General features: G+C 47.4%; 1 protein-coding gene across 1 annotated transcript in view; it reads right to left on the reverse strand.

Annotated features, from left to right (window-relative positions):
* Positions 1-14,844, reverse strand: part of SLC27A4 (solute carrier family 27 member 4) — a 131,392-nt gene that overhangs the window by 51,672 nt on the left and 64,876 nt on the right. Inside the window, exon 3 of the mRNA XM_068248577.1 lies at positions 9,856-10,250. Coding sequence (XP_068104678.1) covers positions 9,856-10,250 — 395 coding nt within the window. The remainder of the gene's footprint in view (positions 1-9,855; positions 10,251-14,844) is intronic.

The raw sequence follows: 14,844 nt of genomic DNA on the forward strand, positions 1-14,844 counted from the left end.
GCGGCACTGTCCACTAGGTCGCGCAAACAACCGGGGGCCGCATCGCCCCCACCGCGCGCGCGCGCCGTTCCCCGGAGAAAAATTTGGTCAGACAGTGTTCCCCGGGCCGGAAAAGGTTGGGAAACACTGCATTAGAGAACCTGTACTGAGTAAAAATATTTAAAATTAACACATGAGGTAACTTCAAATGAACATTACATAGTTACTTTGCCATCAGTTCCTCTCAGAAGCTCACCATTTTCTTCTGACAATAATCACTTCCAGTTCTGACAATATTTTGTCAGATCTGAATTATATCAGTTGCTGTCAGTAAAAGATCAGTTGCTGTCAGTTATAGCTGAAAGGAAAACTGATGTACCAGGTAATGTCCAGGTTTCCCTATGGCTCAAGTGGGCGATGTTACAGTTTAACTGTGTACTGACCAGAAAGCTGTTATGGGTAATGCCCATTTTCAAAATGGAGGACAGAAAATTACCTTGATCACAGTGAACAAACAGGACGCGGGACAGGAGAAAGACACTTAGGAGTAGACTACATGGAAGGTAAGTATGACTTGTGTATGCTTATTTTGACTTTTAATTTTCAGTTCAGGTTTTCTTTAAGGCTGCTTTCACAGTGAGACGTTACAGGCGCACGTTAGTGCAGCCTGTAGCGCTCCCCAACGCACAGCAATGTGACTGCAATGGGCTGTTCACAGTGCCCACATTGTGTTACATTGTAACGCTGCACGTCAATCTACAGTGCAGCATGCTACAGCGTTAGAGCAGCTTTGCCACGTTAGCCTGCTTGCACAGGCGCAGTGATTAGCCACATGGCTAATTAATTTTCACTGCACTGTGCTGTGCTGACGTCAGTGGCGGGACCACGTGATGCGGAGTGTTCCACTCACGTGGTCTCCACCAGCGCATGCGTACTATAGTACGCATCAAAGAGCCGCTTAACGCGGCTCTTTGCTAACGTCCTCTGCCACCATGCGTTGTGTTAGGTGCACGTTATGCGACCTTAACGTAGCACCTAACGCAACGTCTTAGTGTGAAAGAAGCCTAAAGGGATACTTAAAAGTCTGAAAACCACTGCGCCTGCATTGCCGTGTCCTCAATCCCACTGATGTCACCAGGAGCGTACTGCGCAGACACAGACTATACTGGGCCTGCGCAGTACGCTCCTGGCGACATCAGCGGGATCAAGGACACGGCAATGCAGGCGCAGTGGTTTTCAGGCTTTAACCCTCCTGGCGGTCTAATGTTTTCCGCCAGGAGGCAGCGCAGCAGAAGGCTGGCTACATGATAGCCGCTGTTCAGCGGCATCCCCCGCCCGCTTCGATAGCCTTCGGCGATCTCCAATCAGGAAATCCCGTTCAAACAACGGGATTTCCTGGAGGGCTTCCCCTGTCGCCATGGCGACGGGGCGGGATGACGTCACCGACGTCAGCGATGTCGTGATGTCTTTGGGAGTCCCGAACCACCCCTTAGCGCTGCCTGGGACTGATTGGCCAGGCAGCGCACGGGGTCTTTGGGGCGGCGCGGATATCGGCGATCGAGCGCGGGCCGGCGGCGATCGGTGTGCTGACGCTGCGTTCAGAAAAAAAAATGAAAGCAAATCGGCCCAGCAGGGCCTGAGAAAACCTCCTGCGCGGCTTACCCCGAACTACGTTCGGGGTTACCGCCAGGAAGGTTAAAGTCTGAAATTCCAGAAGTGAACTGGAGGCGGGATCAGAGCATCGGTGAGTGGCTGCGCGGGCACAGGATATCTGCGGGGGACCATTAAAATCCCCGGGTAAGTTCAACTCATTTTCCCCCGACCCCACTACACAGTGTCCCTTTAAGGCATTGCCAAACATCTCCAGAAGAAGAATAATAATAATAAAAAAAAGTCATAGGGCTCGTTTCCACTATCACAAATCCGCATGCGTCCAACGCATGCGGATTCGCACATGTAATGCAAGTGGATGGGCCTGTTTCCACTGTAGCGTTGTTGAGGCGCGTTTTTTTCAGCGGTAAAAAAAAACGCACAAAAGACCCTACGAATTCGCCTGCGAGTGGAATGCATGCGAATCGACGCTTATTTAATAGGAAATTCGCATGCGGCTATGGTATGCGAATTTTCATGCGAATTCGCAAGCGAATTCGCATAGGTACCAATGTAACTTCAAACAGGCAGTGACATGGTTAAATTCGCATATACCCTCACCTATGCGAATTCGCGGCAAAAAACGCGAAAAAAAATCGCATCCGCATGCTATTTCATCAGCGGTGGAATCCAGGCGATTCTGCACCGCAATAGTGGAAACGAGCCCTTAAAGCTGTTTAAAACCCTGACATAATATTCAATAAAAACATGTTTTCCTACTTTTTATATGCCACGCGGTTATATTTGCATTTGTGCATAAGTATTATTCATTTAGAAATTATAGGTTCCCAAAAGTACAGTTTTTTGGTTTGTGAGCTGACTTTGCATTTTATTAATAACTATTATGTATTGAAGGCAGACATGCTTTGACTGTGTGTCAGAGAATGTCACATTCCTCACTTGATACATTTAAGTAAACACAAGATAACAATCTACAACTTCTGATGCTTCCACATTTCACTGCACTGAACTTTCAAGCTCTGTGTGTAACCTTTCGAATGCTGGTCTAGTATAAAAAAAAAAATGCTGGTTGCATATAATATGCTGTATATAATGTCTTAGAGCAAAGATGAAATGCTGGGTTATATTCCACTATGACAACTGAAGTGAGAGGGATACGGAGGCTGCCATTCTTATTTCCTTTTAAGCAATACCAGTTGCCTGGCTGTCCTGCTGATCCTCTGCCTCCAATACTTTTAGCCATAGACCCTGAACAAGCATGCAGCAGATCAGGTGTTCCTGACATCAATGTCAGATCTGACAAGACTAGCTGCATGCTTGTTTCTGGTGTTATTCAGACACTACTGCAGCCAAATAGATCAGCAGGGCTGCCAGGCAACAGGTATTGTTCAAAACGAAAACTATTTGGCAGCCTCCACATTCTTCTCACTTAAGTTGTCCTTTAACCTCTTGATGACCGTAGACTTATGCTGGGTACACACGCTACGTTTTTTCGTGCCATTTTTCCACCCGATTGTTTTTTAGCACGATTTCACTCGATTTTGCGCTTGATTCTCTTATCTTTTTCCATTCACTGCTATGAGAAATCGAGCGTGGAAACGACTGGGAGTGATATCGGACATGACTGATTTTATCTATCTTATCAATCTATCGCACGAAAAATCGTACCGTGTGTACCCTGCATTACACCCCCTAGTGACCAGGCTATTTTTTTTACAATTTAAGCCACTGCAGCTTTAAGGCCTCGCTGCAGGGCCGTACAACTCAGCACACTAGTGATTCCCCCCCCCCTCCTTTTCTGCCCACCAACAGAGCTCTCTGTTGGGGGGCTCTGACTGCTCCTGGAAGGTTTAATTAATTAATTTTTTTCATGTGGACCAGTGTTTGTGATCTTAAATTTCTTTTTTGCAGCTTTCAGTAAGCGGTTGACAGGTGAGTGGTTAGGGAGGGGACCGTGTGGGAGATGCCTACATGGGGCATCCCTGTAAAACGATGCAATCTACGATTGCGTCCAACCGAAGCCTCCCACCTGAATGTTAATTTATGTAATTCCTGCTAGATTTGGTACAGCAGGCAAAGGGTGTATGACAGTGCACCTGATTGGCTGACTAGCGTCTGCTGGCCAGATAGAGGCAGGATATTGCTCTAGCTGGAAGTTAGCAATTGTGTTTGTTGCAGTTGGCATTCAGTTTAGAGGTGGTGGGGTGAGTTCCCTGGAGGGGAGAGGTCCAGGGCTTGCCCGCACTTCCCTCTAGGTATCGCATGGTGAGTTGGGGGCCCAGCTAGTGAGAGAGACTGGGGCCCCTGGCTGTCGTGCGGACCACGGTTTGTGATTTTTTTATTTATCAACAATGCCAGCTTCCCTTATGCTGAGCTTTCGGGTTTACTAGTCTATGAGTCACACACTTGCAACAAGCATGCAGCCAGTGGAATCACACCAGTGTCACAGCTTCAGGACCTGCATGCTCATTCTGGGCCAGTAACTTAACCTCCCTGGCGGTAAGCCCGTGCTGAGCACGGGCTATGCCGCCGGGAGGCACCGCTCAGGCCCCGCTGGGCCGATTTGCATAATTTTTTTTTTGCTGCACGCAGCTAGCACTTTGCTAGCTGCGTGCAGTGCCCGATCGCCGCTGCTATCCGCCGATATACGCGTCGCCGCAGCCGCCCCCCCCCCCAGACCCCGTGCGCTGCCTGGTCAATCAGTGCCAGGCAGCGCCGTGGGGTGGATCGGAGTCCCCTTTGACGTCACGACGTCGATGACGTCATCCCGCCCCGTCGCCATGGCGACGGGGGAAGCCCTCCAGGAGATCCCGTTCTTTGAACGGGATCTCCTGATCTCCGATCGCCGGCGGCGATCGGAGGGGCTGGGGGGATGCCGCTGAGCAGCGGCTATCATGTAGCGAGACCTCGTCTCGCTACATGAAAAAAAAAAAAAAAAACGTATTTGCTGCCCCCTGGCGGATTTTGCCAAACCGCCAGGAGGGTTAAAGGACACCTGAAGGGAGAGGGTTTGTAGACTGGCATATTTATTACCTTTTAAACCATGCACATTGCCAGGCTGTCCTGCTGATCCTCGGCCTGTAATACTTTAGTCAGAAACATCTGATCTGCTGCATGCATGTTCAGGGTCTAAGGCTTAAAGTGTGACTGGAACAAGCCATATGCTTGTTTCAGGTGTGCGATTCAGACACTACTGCAGCCAAAGAGATCAGCAGGATGGCCAGGCCATTGGTATTGTTCAAATGGAAATAAATATGGCAGCCTCCATGTCCCTCTCACTTTAGGTATACATTTAAGTATTCGAGGCAGAGCATCAGCACAGAAGTCAGGCAACTGGCATTGTTTATTAGAGAATGACTATGGCATCCTCTGCATTCCGCTCACATCAGGTTCCCTATGAGCCAATAAACCTGGAATGAATGAATTCTAACACTGCCTTCTTTTACGTGGTTAGGATTTGTCAGCCTCACCCTGATCATATCAGAACATTCTCTAGTTTGCTAAGAGTAATGTAAATCAGTGTTTGTATTATTGCATCTGCATATGGAATCCACAGCAAATAATCTAGGTCAGCCTGCAACAGACTGACGAGATCTATTGTGGTAAATGGGCCGCACTTCTGCGCAGTCCGCGATAATCTCGGGAGAGCAAATACGTTCTCCATACAGCCTAAGGGGGTGACGCATCGGCCCCAGGATACATCCAGACCACAGCGGACACTACACTGTCCACTCTCGATGACCACACGTGGGAACTGAGTCCAAATCAGGCCCATAAAGCAGGATGTCACTTTAAAGGTGGTCATACATCAAGTGACTCAGCGGCTGATCGACTATCCAATTCGATTATTATAATCGAATTAAATGAAAATCGGTGCCGCTAAGTCCACGCCCGACCGGCAATGCGACCAATTTTAGGACGAAAATTGGTTGCATTCTCGATCGTGTATGCTGCAAGATGTTGCTCCATCGGGCATGTGGCAGTAACTGCATGCAATTTCCCGATGATCGACAAACATGACGAAACTCCTGACGCTGTCCCCCTAATGTCAATGGCCCCCCAGTGCCCAAGTAAAGTGTACATGTTACGGCCAGAACCCGAAGTCTTACCAGTTCGGGTTCTGGCCGGCCAAAATGCGAAGTGGCCGACTCACTGCGCCAATGTGAGAAATGAGTGCATCCTGGCAGCGCATCGCTCCCTAGCCCCGTGTCCTCTCTATACCTACCTCCGCCCGATGTGCACCATCCTCTCCTCCCAGCAGAAGCCGTCCAATTTTCTGGAGGCTCTGTGCTCCTCCGCTCTGTCTCCTCCTCCTGCCTCCTTCCTATTTCCCTCTGACAGCCGGGGACACACATGTACTCAGTCGTTCATGGCTGCGGGAAAGCAGAGCAGGGACGCTGCAGATGTTGCTTCTGCCAGCACCCGCTCTGCAGGAATCAACAGAACGAATCTCTGCAGTGACGAACGGTTCTGGGTGCATCTGTGTGTCCCCGGCTGTCAAAGGGAAATAGTTGGGGGAGTGGAGCTAGCCAGAAACAAGGAGCAGCCAGCGCCAGTAATAAATTCATTTCTCACATAAGCCACAGTGGGACGACTACTTCGCATTTTGGCCGGCCAGAACCTGAAGTGGCCAGACTTTGGGTTCCGGCCATAAAATATACATTAACTGTCCGTGGCCTCCACTTGTCCCCCGCTGGCGCATTCTCCTTTCCATACATTCATGCCCCACGTGGTTCCCTAGTACACACACCCTTACTAGCCAACCACATGGGGCATGAGTGTATAGAGAGGAGCGTGCGCCCGGAAGCAAGCGGGGGGACAAGTGGAGGCCACGGAGAGGTAATGTATACCCTTTACACGGGCGGGACATTGACTTTACGAGACAGCTTTGGGGAGGTGGATGCTACGCACAAGGCTGATTCCCGAGAGATTCCATGCTGAAATTGATCGGGAATCCACCTGTGGTGTATGGGCATCACTAGATGTATGGGCACCATAACTCTCTACAGTGGATTATTCTGGAGCAGTTACAATACCAGCCAAATTTTCAAACCTCAAATCCAGGCTCCCAACTAAGAAAGTCCTTAGTAAGCAGGGTGTCCAGATGATGACATTTTGGTTACGTGGCCAGAAGCAACTGGGAAAGGAGTTTCAATCTGCTGCTCAGATTGCACATCATCCCATTGTTCAGAAAGTAGGAAGGCACAGACTGACTTTATGAGATGAGTGCAGCCTGTAGCACTGACAGTCTATAGTGAAGGAAGTGGTCACAGATTTATTTCAGGCTGCTTATAGACAGACTCTAGCACTGTCGGCAAGCATCTACACAGATAGAAGAAAACAACTGTCCCCAGGAGTGGGACTTTCAATACGACTAGAATACAAAGTAAAATGATCTTCACCATTCCCCAATTACTACCGACACATAATGGACGTAATCAGTGGCAAAGTGTTTTCTGTGTTTGTTCATATAAAGCATTCCTCGTACTAATCTCACCTTCTCGCTCTCTCTCTGACACACTATCATAAGAAAACATAACACTCCAGAGGTCCCCTATATCTCCTATATGCTGCAGCAATTAACATACCAACTGCCATAGGTGGACTGTCACCTGACATTGTGAGGAGCCTCTGGGGCAGGAAGATCCCCTGCAAGGACTGTACAGAAGATCAAAAAGTCTTTAAAGGGAACCGAAAAGTGAGGAATATGGAAGTTGAGATATTTAACCTATTCAGGACCGGAGCCTCTGGTCCCTTTAAAAGACCACTATCGCGAAAATTATAAAATTTAAAATGCATGTAAACATACATTTCTTCCATAGTAAAATGTGCCATAAATAACCTTTTGGGGAACGGCAGCCTAACCCCGCTTAAGGAAAAGGGCATTAAACCTTGGGGGGGCTGAGGGGTGTGTGTCAGGCAGCTGGATCCCCAGTGTGGTTAGGTAGGTATGGTGTTCCCGTGTAGGCAGGTGTCCTCAGCAGCCTTTACTCACCTCCCAGGCTCCAGCGATGAGCAGCTTTAGCCCCCTCTGCTCTGCCCAGCATCCCTGCTCGCACAGACTCTAATTTCCGGGTCGAGGCTTGATGATGTCATCAAGCCAGGACCCAACAGAGTCAGAGCGAACAGGGATGCCAGCCAGAGCGGAGCGACGATCGTCGTGGGAAGGTCAGGAAGGTGAGTGGATCCTCTTCTTCCTCTCCCACTGCCGCTGTTCTAATAGTGATCACTACGATCCTCAAGCGATCCTAGTCATCACGTGATCAGGAGCCAATCGCGATGGCTCCTGATCACTGAGGGGAGTCGTCAGCTGTCATATGAGAGCTTAATCCCCCCTTTCGGGTGCGCACGATCGCGGCAGCGATGCTACATTCTCACTCGATTCAGTGATTATCGGCTGCCTCAGAGGAACCCTAATGACAGATAGTAGAATGTAATAAATGATGCAGGATACCCATTTTATCTTAATTACCCTGGTTTCAGCATCATATATGCTTCTTATAGCTATATATTGGTATGCAGCACAGTTTTTTGCAGGTTTGCAGTGATGTTTAGCCTAGGCCAGCTCGCGTAGCTGAATCTGCTGGCACGCCATCACTGCTGCGCTATGTCCCGTCCATTGCATGAACTGGCCGCGGCGTCTACTACACGCCGCACCAGTTCATAGCCCGCAGCCCCGCTCCAGCCTGCAGTCTTCCGGCAGGCAGAGCTACAGCAAGATGGCGTCCGAAGCCCTGTACTGGAGACTATTTGTGTCTCCAGTACAGGGCTTGGGGTGCCATCTTCCCGTAGCCCTGCTATTCCATTCAGTGCAGGAGATATGCAGGAGCAGTATCTCCGGGGGAGCTGCATGCCAGAGCCCGGCCGGGAGAGGAGACTTCTGTCAGGTGAGTAAATTCCTTTTTTTGCAGGTGAAATGTTGCCCACATTGCGTTTATTTTCTGGTGTCTGGGATAACTGTTGCTGCATTTATTTCTTAATGGTCATAGTTGGCTATATTTGCCGCTTTGGGGTTACGGCGGTTATACTAATAAATAGCATCACACAGTTTCTGCACACCCATGATGCGAATCCTCGTTTCACCACATCATAGCGGAAACACGGCTTTCTTATGCCTCGCCTTTAAATCACTACGTTAGCTCTGCCCATACAACGTCATGGCCACGCCCATTTTTTTGCCCTGTCCAAGGTTGAACAGAAAAATCTGGTCACTGTAGGTTTGAGGGCCTGGTATTTGTCATCTCTTATGTTCTGAAGGGGGGGGGGGGGCGGGATTAGTGTCATTTTGTTCAAATTGGCGTGCTGGAACTTTACGAGAGACAAGAGACTTTTGAGTTGAAGTTTGGGCACTCGGTCTCAAAAAGGTTTGCCACCACTGGCCTAGGCCCCGATATTACGCAGCCTTTTGTCCCACTGCACTCTGGGAGATCATGGGAGAATATACGCTGTCCCTGCTTACTCCACAGTATTTTCCCTTGCCAGCTGTAAAGACGCTGGCATCTCTGATTTTACAATGTACAAATTACAAACACAAAACCGGATGAGGAAAGACTTTACAATGAGCAAACCCTGACCAAATAATTTATGAATGGATATCTTAAAAAAAAAAACCAAAACTTATGGATGCTGCCATACGTATTTCCTTTTCAACAATACCAGTTGCCTGGCTGTCCCGATGAACTTTCTGGTCAGTAGTATTTGAATCACACACCTAAAGCAAGCATACAGCTAATCTTGTCCAAGACATCTGATCTGCAAGCCTGTTCAGGGTCTCAATCTAAAAGTCTTAGGGCTGGATCACATTGGGGAAATTCTTCAGCACTTTGCTGATCACCGGCGATCAGGAAAGCGCTGCTACAATGTACCCCTATGGATACATTCACACTGCAGCGGTTGTGATTTCGATCAATTGCAAACGCGTTGCATGCAGCATTTTGAGGGCAATTGCTCTGTGATTCTCGTTCTATTGAACATGACTCACAAGCACAAATCACGCTAAATCGCAAGATTTTGCCCGCAAATCGCCATCGCGGAGCCGAACGCAAAGCGCCGAGCCCTTAGAAGCAGTTGATCAGCAGGACAGCCAGGCAATGTGCATTTTTTTTAAAAGGAAATAAAATGTCAGCCTCCATCGGTCTTTCACCTCAGGTTACCTTTAAGTTATATACAGTTAAACTTGCCACCATTGTCATATGACAAAATATCCTGTGCAGCCCAACTGCTGTTATCCAACAACACAGATTCGGTTTCTCGTTTCCTTCTCACCTTGGGACATTTCTCGTCCGAACACCACGGCCTTGGAATTGGAGACGCTGAAGCAATGTTCTAGAGCTTCCAGTCGCAGGTTGAAATTAATCAAAGCGGCTTCCACTCCAATTTTAGCCATACCGAGCCACAGGCCCACATACTCATTGCAGTTCTCCATAAACAGGGCAATAACGTCCCCTGTCCGGTAGCCCTCCGCATACAGGAAATTGGCAACCGCATTGGAGTATTCATCTAGTTCTTTAAAAGTCCACGTGGCTCCTGTTGCCTCAAAGATCAGCGCAGTCTTGTTGGGATGACGACTGACACATTCCCTGAAGATGTCGGGAATGGTGTTCTTTTCCCGTAGGTGCCGCTTGACCTGTAGTTTCACTCGCAACAACGTCAGGGCGCCACTAGAAAACATAAGAGGATAATGTCTGAGCTGTAGTTGGAATTTGGTCAAGTGGCCGTTTGTGGCTCTGTAAAGGCTGGAAAAACACTGACTTCTTAACCTAATGTTTAGGCAGATCAACAAAGATTATAATACAATGGAAGAAAAGTTGGAAAAAAAAAAAAAAAAAGAAGAGTATTAGAAAAGGGAATCTGAGGTGAGAGTAACAAAAACAGAGGCAGTCATCTTCATTCTCTAATAAAAATGCCGGTTGCATGACTTCTGTGCTGATGCTCTGCCTTAAAGAGACTCCGTAACAAAAACTGCAACCTGTTTTTTATCATCCTACAAGTTCCAAAAGCTATTCTAATGTCCTCTGGCTTACTGCAGCACGTTCTAATATCACCATCTCTGTAATAAATCAACTTATCTCTCTCTTGTCAGACTTTTCAGCCTGTGTCTGGAAGGCTGCTAAGTTCTTCAGTGTTGTGGTTCTGTGATGCATCTCCCCCCTCCAGGCCCCTCTCTGCACACTGCTGTGTGTTATTTAGATTTGTGCAGCTTCTCTCTGCTCTATTATCTTTTACAAGCTGGATAAATCCTCCTCTGAGCTGGCTGGGCTTTCACATACTGAGGAATTACATACAGGCAGAGCTGTCTGCACTCTGCAGGAAGAAACAGCCTGACACTTCAGTGGAAGACAGCTGCAGGGGGAAAGAAACACACAAATGATCTCTTGAGATTCAAAAGGAAGGGTGTATACAGCCTGCTTGTGTATGAATGTATTTTCTATGTGTGGACATAATGTACATCAACCTACTTCCTGTTTTGGTGGCCATTTTGTTTGTTTATAAACAAACTTTTTAAAACTGTTTTTAACCACTTTTAATGCGGCGAGGAGCGGCAAAATTGTGTCAGAGGGTAATAGGAGATGTCCCCTAACGCACTGGTATGTTTACTTTTGTGCGATTTTAACAATACAGATTCTCTTTAAAGTGAACCTCCAGACTAAATATCTACTCAGCAGTACTGAAAAGGCTAGGTGTTTCTTTAACAGTTTCACATCATCAGAACTTTTTCTTGCCCAAGTCTCATTTTTAGCTGGATTTCCTCGAATATGATGACTTGAAAGACAAAACATTTATATGGCGCTTTTCTCCTGGCGGACTGAGTGTTAGGGTGAAATAACAATGCCACCAAACATCACCTTGAGAAAAATACCTATAAACCGGTAGGTGTAAAAAAGTTTTTTGGTACTTATCCGTTAGCCGGGCTTATCCGGCAGGTGGCGACAAAACTCCACCAGAGTTACATCTTTCCCTACTATCCATGGCGGCCTGGAGGGGGAATAGTAATTAGCACCACCTGCCGGATGCGCCCGGCTAACGGATAAGTACCGTTTTTTTTAACTACCGGCTTTAGTAATTCATTAAAAATAATGAATTACTAAAGCATGCATGCCACCCAAAATTGCAACGCAGTGCACTTCGGATGAAAAACCGGACTTTATACATTCAGATTGAGACTGATCTGATGAGATCAGAGACTGAGCCGCTGATACCTGTTACACAATATTCTGCTGTTCATATTCCAGATAGAAGGACATAGTCCAGTGCTATCTGTCATTTCCCAATCACTAGTGAAACACAAGGTCCAAGGACGCTAAACATAATACACAAGTAATCTGATTATTATGTACAAGTACAGAGTGTAATGTGGCTGAGAAGTTGTTGCACAGAGATAATAGTGGCGGCTAGCAAACAAGGTGGTTAGAGTGTTACTGTGGCCATACAGAGATCAATTACATGGCTTTCATACAGTGTAATCTAAAGATCTACATTGCCCTTTCATAAAAGCCATGCAATGTTAGAAAGATAAATATACGCCAAGGCAATCACAGCTGTGCAGGGAGGCAAGTAATGCACAAACCTTTGTGGTGTCTTCCACCAGCTGGCCAAAGTAAGGGCCCTTTTCCACCAGCAGCTGCTCGGTGTGCAGTTACCAAACAGCAGTGTGCAGTTAAAAAGAAGCAGCGAGCAGTTTTGAAAGATAGGGCTGGTTAACACTGCAAGAGCTTTTTAATCATTAGTGATTTGAAAAGCTCCTGCTAATGCAATGCTATGGGGGATTTTTACAAAATTAAAATTGCTCCGGTGAGAACACACACATAGGATAATGTATAATAGCAACTGTCGCCAGGCGATTGACCGCGCCAATCGCCTGGCAACATCAGCGACAAGCGACGGTTCGGGGTGCGCGCCCGTGCAACGCCTCATACTCACGGGCGACCTGTCGCAACACGAGCGCGCCGCGGCAACAATTGTAGCCCGTAAGTATGGGCCATTAGTCTCTTCACTGTCTATAAACTGCTTGTGGAAAAGGCCCAAGAAAGAAAGAAAAGAGAAAGTGTGTGTGTGTTCATGCGTGCGTGCTACACTGGCCATTTGTGGTCCGGCTGTAATGAGAACATGGGGATACACAGGTCGACCCGGCAGCTGGATTAGCAGCCAGATCGGCTCCCGCCACCGTCCGGATCGATTCCCGCGGGCGCTTCCTTATCTTCCTTAGCGGGGATCGATCCAGTGGGTCATCGGACCTGTCGGAAATTATCAGCTCGATACACGATACAGAAACGTACCGTGTATCCCCAGCATTACAATTTGTACTGTGTAGATGAGGCTTTAGATCTGTCCACACTGCTCATTTTACAGAACATACACTAATGAAGATAAAAAGATAAGCAGGACAGTCATGCACTCCTTGAAAGGAAAGTATGGCAACCTCCATATCCCTCTCACTACTGAGAGCAGGGGATGACAAAAAACCCACAAAAAAACTTAAGAGACTCTGTAACAAAAATGTCATGCTTTGTTCTACTATCCTACAAGTTCCTAAACATATTCTAATGTGCTCTGGCTTACTGCAGCACTTTCTACTATCACTGTCTCTGTAATAAATCAATGTATCTTTCCCCTGTCGGACTTGTCGGCCTGTGTCTGGAAGGCTGCCAACTCTTCCGTGCTGATCTGCTATGCACAACCCTCTCCAGGCCCCTCTATGCACTCTCCAGTGTGTGTGTTATTTACATAAGCCAGCAGTGTCTCTGCTATCTGATATCAGTGAGAGAAAGCTGGATAAAAATCCTCCTCTGTTAGGCTGTGAAAGGAACTGGCTGACACATACTGAGGAATTACAAACACAGGCACAGGCAGAGCCGTCTGCAGGAATCCTGTCACTTCAGTGCATGAGAGCTGCAGGGGGACAGAAGGTAAACACACAAATGATCTCTTGAGATTCAAAAGGAAAGCTGTATACAGCCTGCTTGTGTATGGATGTATTTTCTATGTGTGGACATACTGTACATCAACCTACTTCCTGTTTTGGTGGCCATTTTGTTTGTTTATAAACAAATTTTTAAAAATGGTTTTTGACCATTTTTAATGTGGCGGGGAGCGGCGAAATTGTGACAGAGGGTAATAGGAGATGTCCCCTAACGCACTGGTATGTTTACTTTTGTGCGATTTTAACAATAAGATTCTCTTTAAATTTCTTTACTTAAACATAACTTAAAACTTTGGGATATCTAAAAGTAATTTTTTTTTTCGGCGTAAGAGGACAGATGCAATTGTCAGCTTGTCACTTACAATACCGTATATCCTCGGCTATAAGTCGAGAAATTTAGGTCAAACTAAATAAAGAAAAGTTGGGGGGGGGGGGGGGGGGTCGACTAATATTTGAGACCTACATATTTAATTTGTGGGGGAGCCGATTGATCCGTATAAATTCACAGTTCATTACATCCTGTCACCCACATTATATCACCTTCAGGGGGTGGCAGGGGGCCGCCGATGTCTTTTTTAATGTTTAAGTCTGCTCACCTCTCTCCCCCATTCTTATGTGCCCGGCTGCCCGCCTCTCCCGTTCTTATATGCAGCGTTATTGCGCGGAAAGTGCATATCGATTCCACCGCCGGGCGTCGTGTTTATCTCTTCTGAGCGGTTCATCATTAGCGTCTCTCCGGCAGCTCTTGGTGACATCATCGGGAGCCGACGGAGGAACTGTATGTGAGGCACACAGAAGAGATAACGCGGCGCCCGGCAGTGGAATCGATATGCGCTTTCCGCAATAACTCTGCGTACGAATGTGAGAGGCGGGCACATAAGAACGGGGGAGAGAGGCGGGCACACTTAAACATTGAAAGAGACAACGGCAGCCCGCTGCCACCCCCCTGAATGTGCTGTAACGTGGGTGACAGGATGTAATTGACTGTCACATCAGTCAGGTCCCCCAATCAGTTTGCCGGTGCAAAAACACATATGAACGGGGAGAGAGACATGCACTCTTGCTGGGCATCAAGAAAGACCTTGGCGACTCCCCCTATGGTGTTGGATTCTGGGTGGCAGCATGTAAGTAATAATTTTATTGTATTCATTAGGGGTCAACTGTACATGGGGACCTGTAGGGTTTAGTGGCTGCATTTGGGGATATGGAAGGGTGCAATACTTTTTTTTTGCAATGAAGCTATTTATCCCTCCTGGTCCCTAAGTGCAGCGAGTAACTTTCCTGGGTCAACTTATATTTGAGGCAGTAAAAAATTCCAGCTTAAGGAGGGACAA

The sequence above is a fragment of the Hyperolius riggenbachi genome, chromosome 8 (genome assembly GCF_040937935.1).
Source record: "Hyperolius riggenbachi isolate aHypRig1 chromosome 8, aHypRig1.pri, whole genome shotgun sequence".
Lineage (NCBI taxonomy): Eukaryota > Metazoa > Chordata > Amphibia > Anura > Hyperoliidae > Hyperolius > Hyperolius riggenbachi.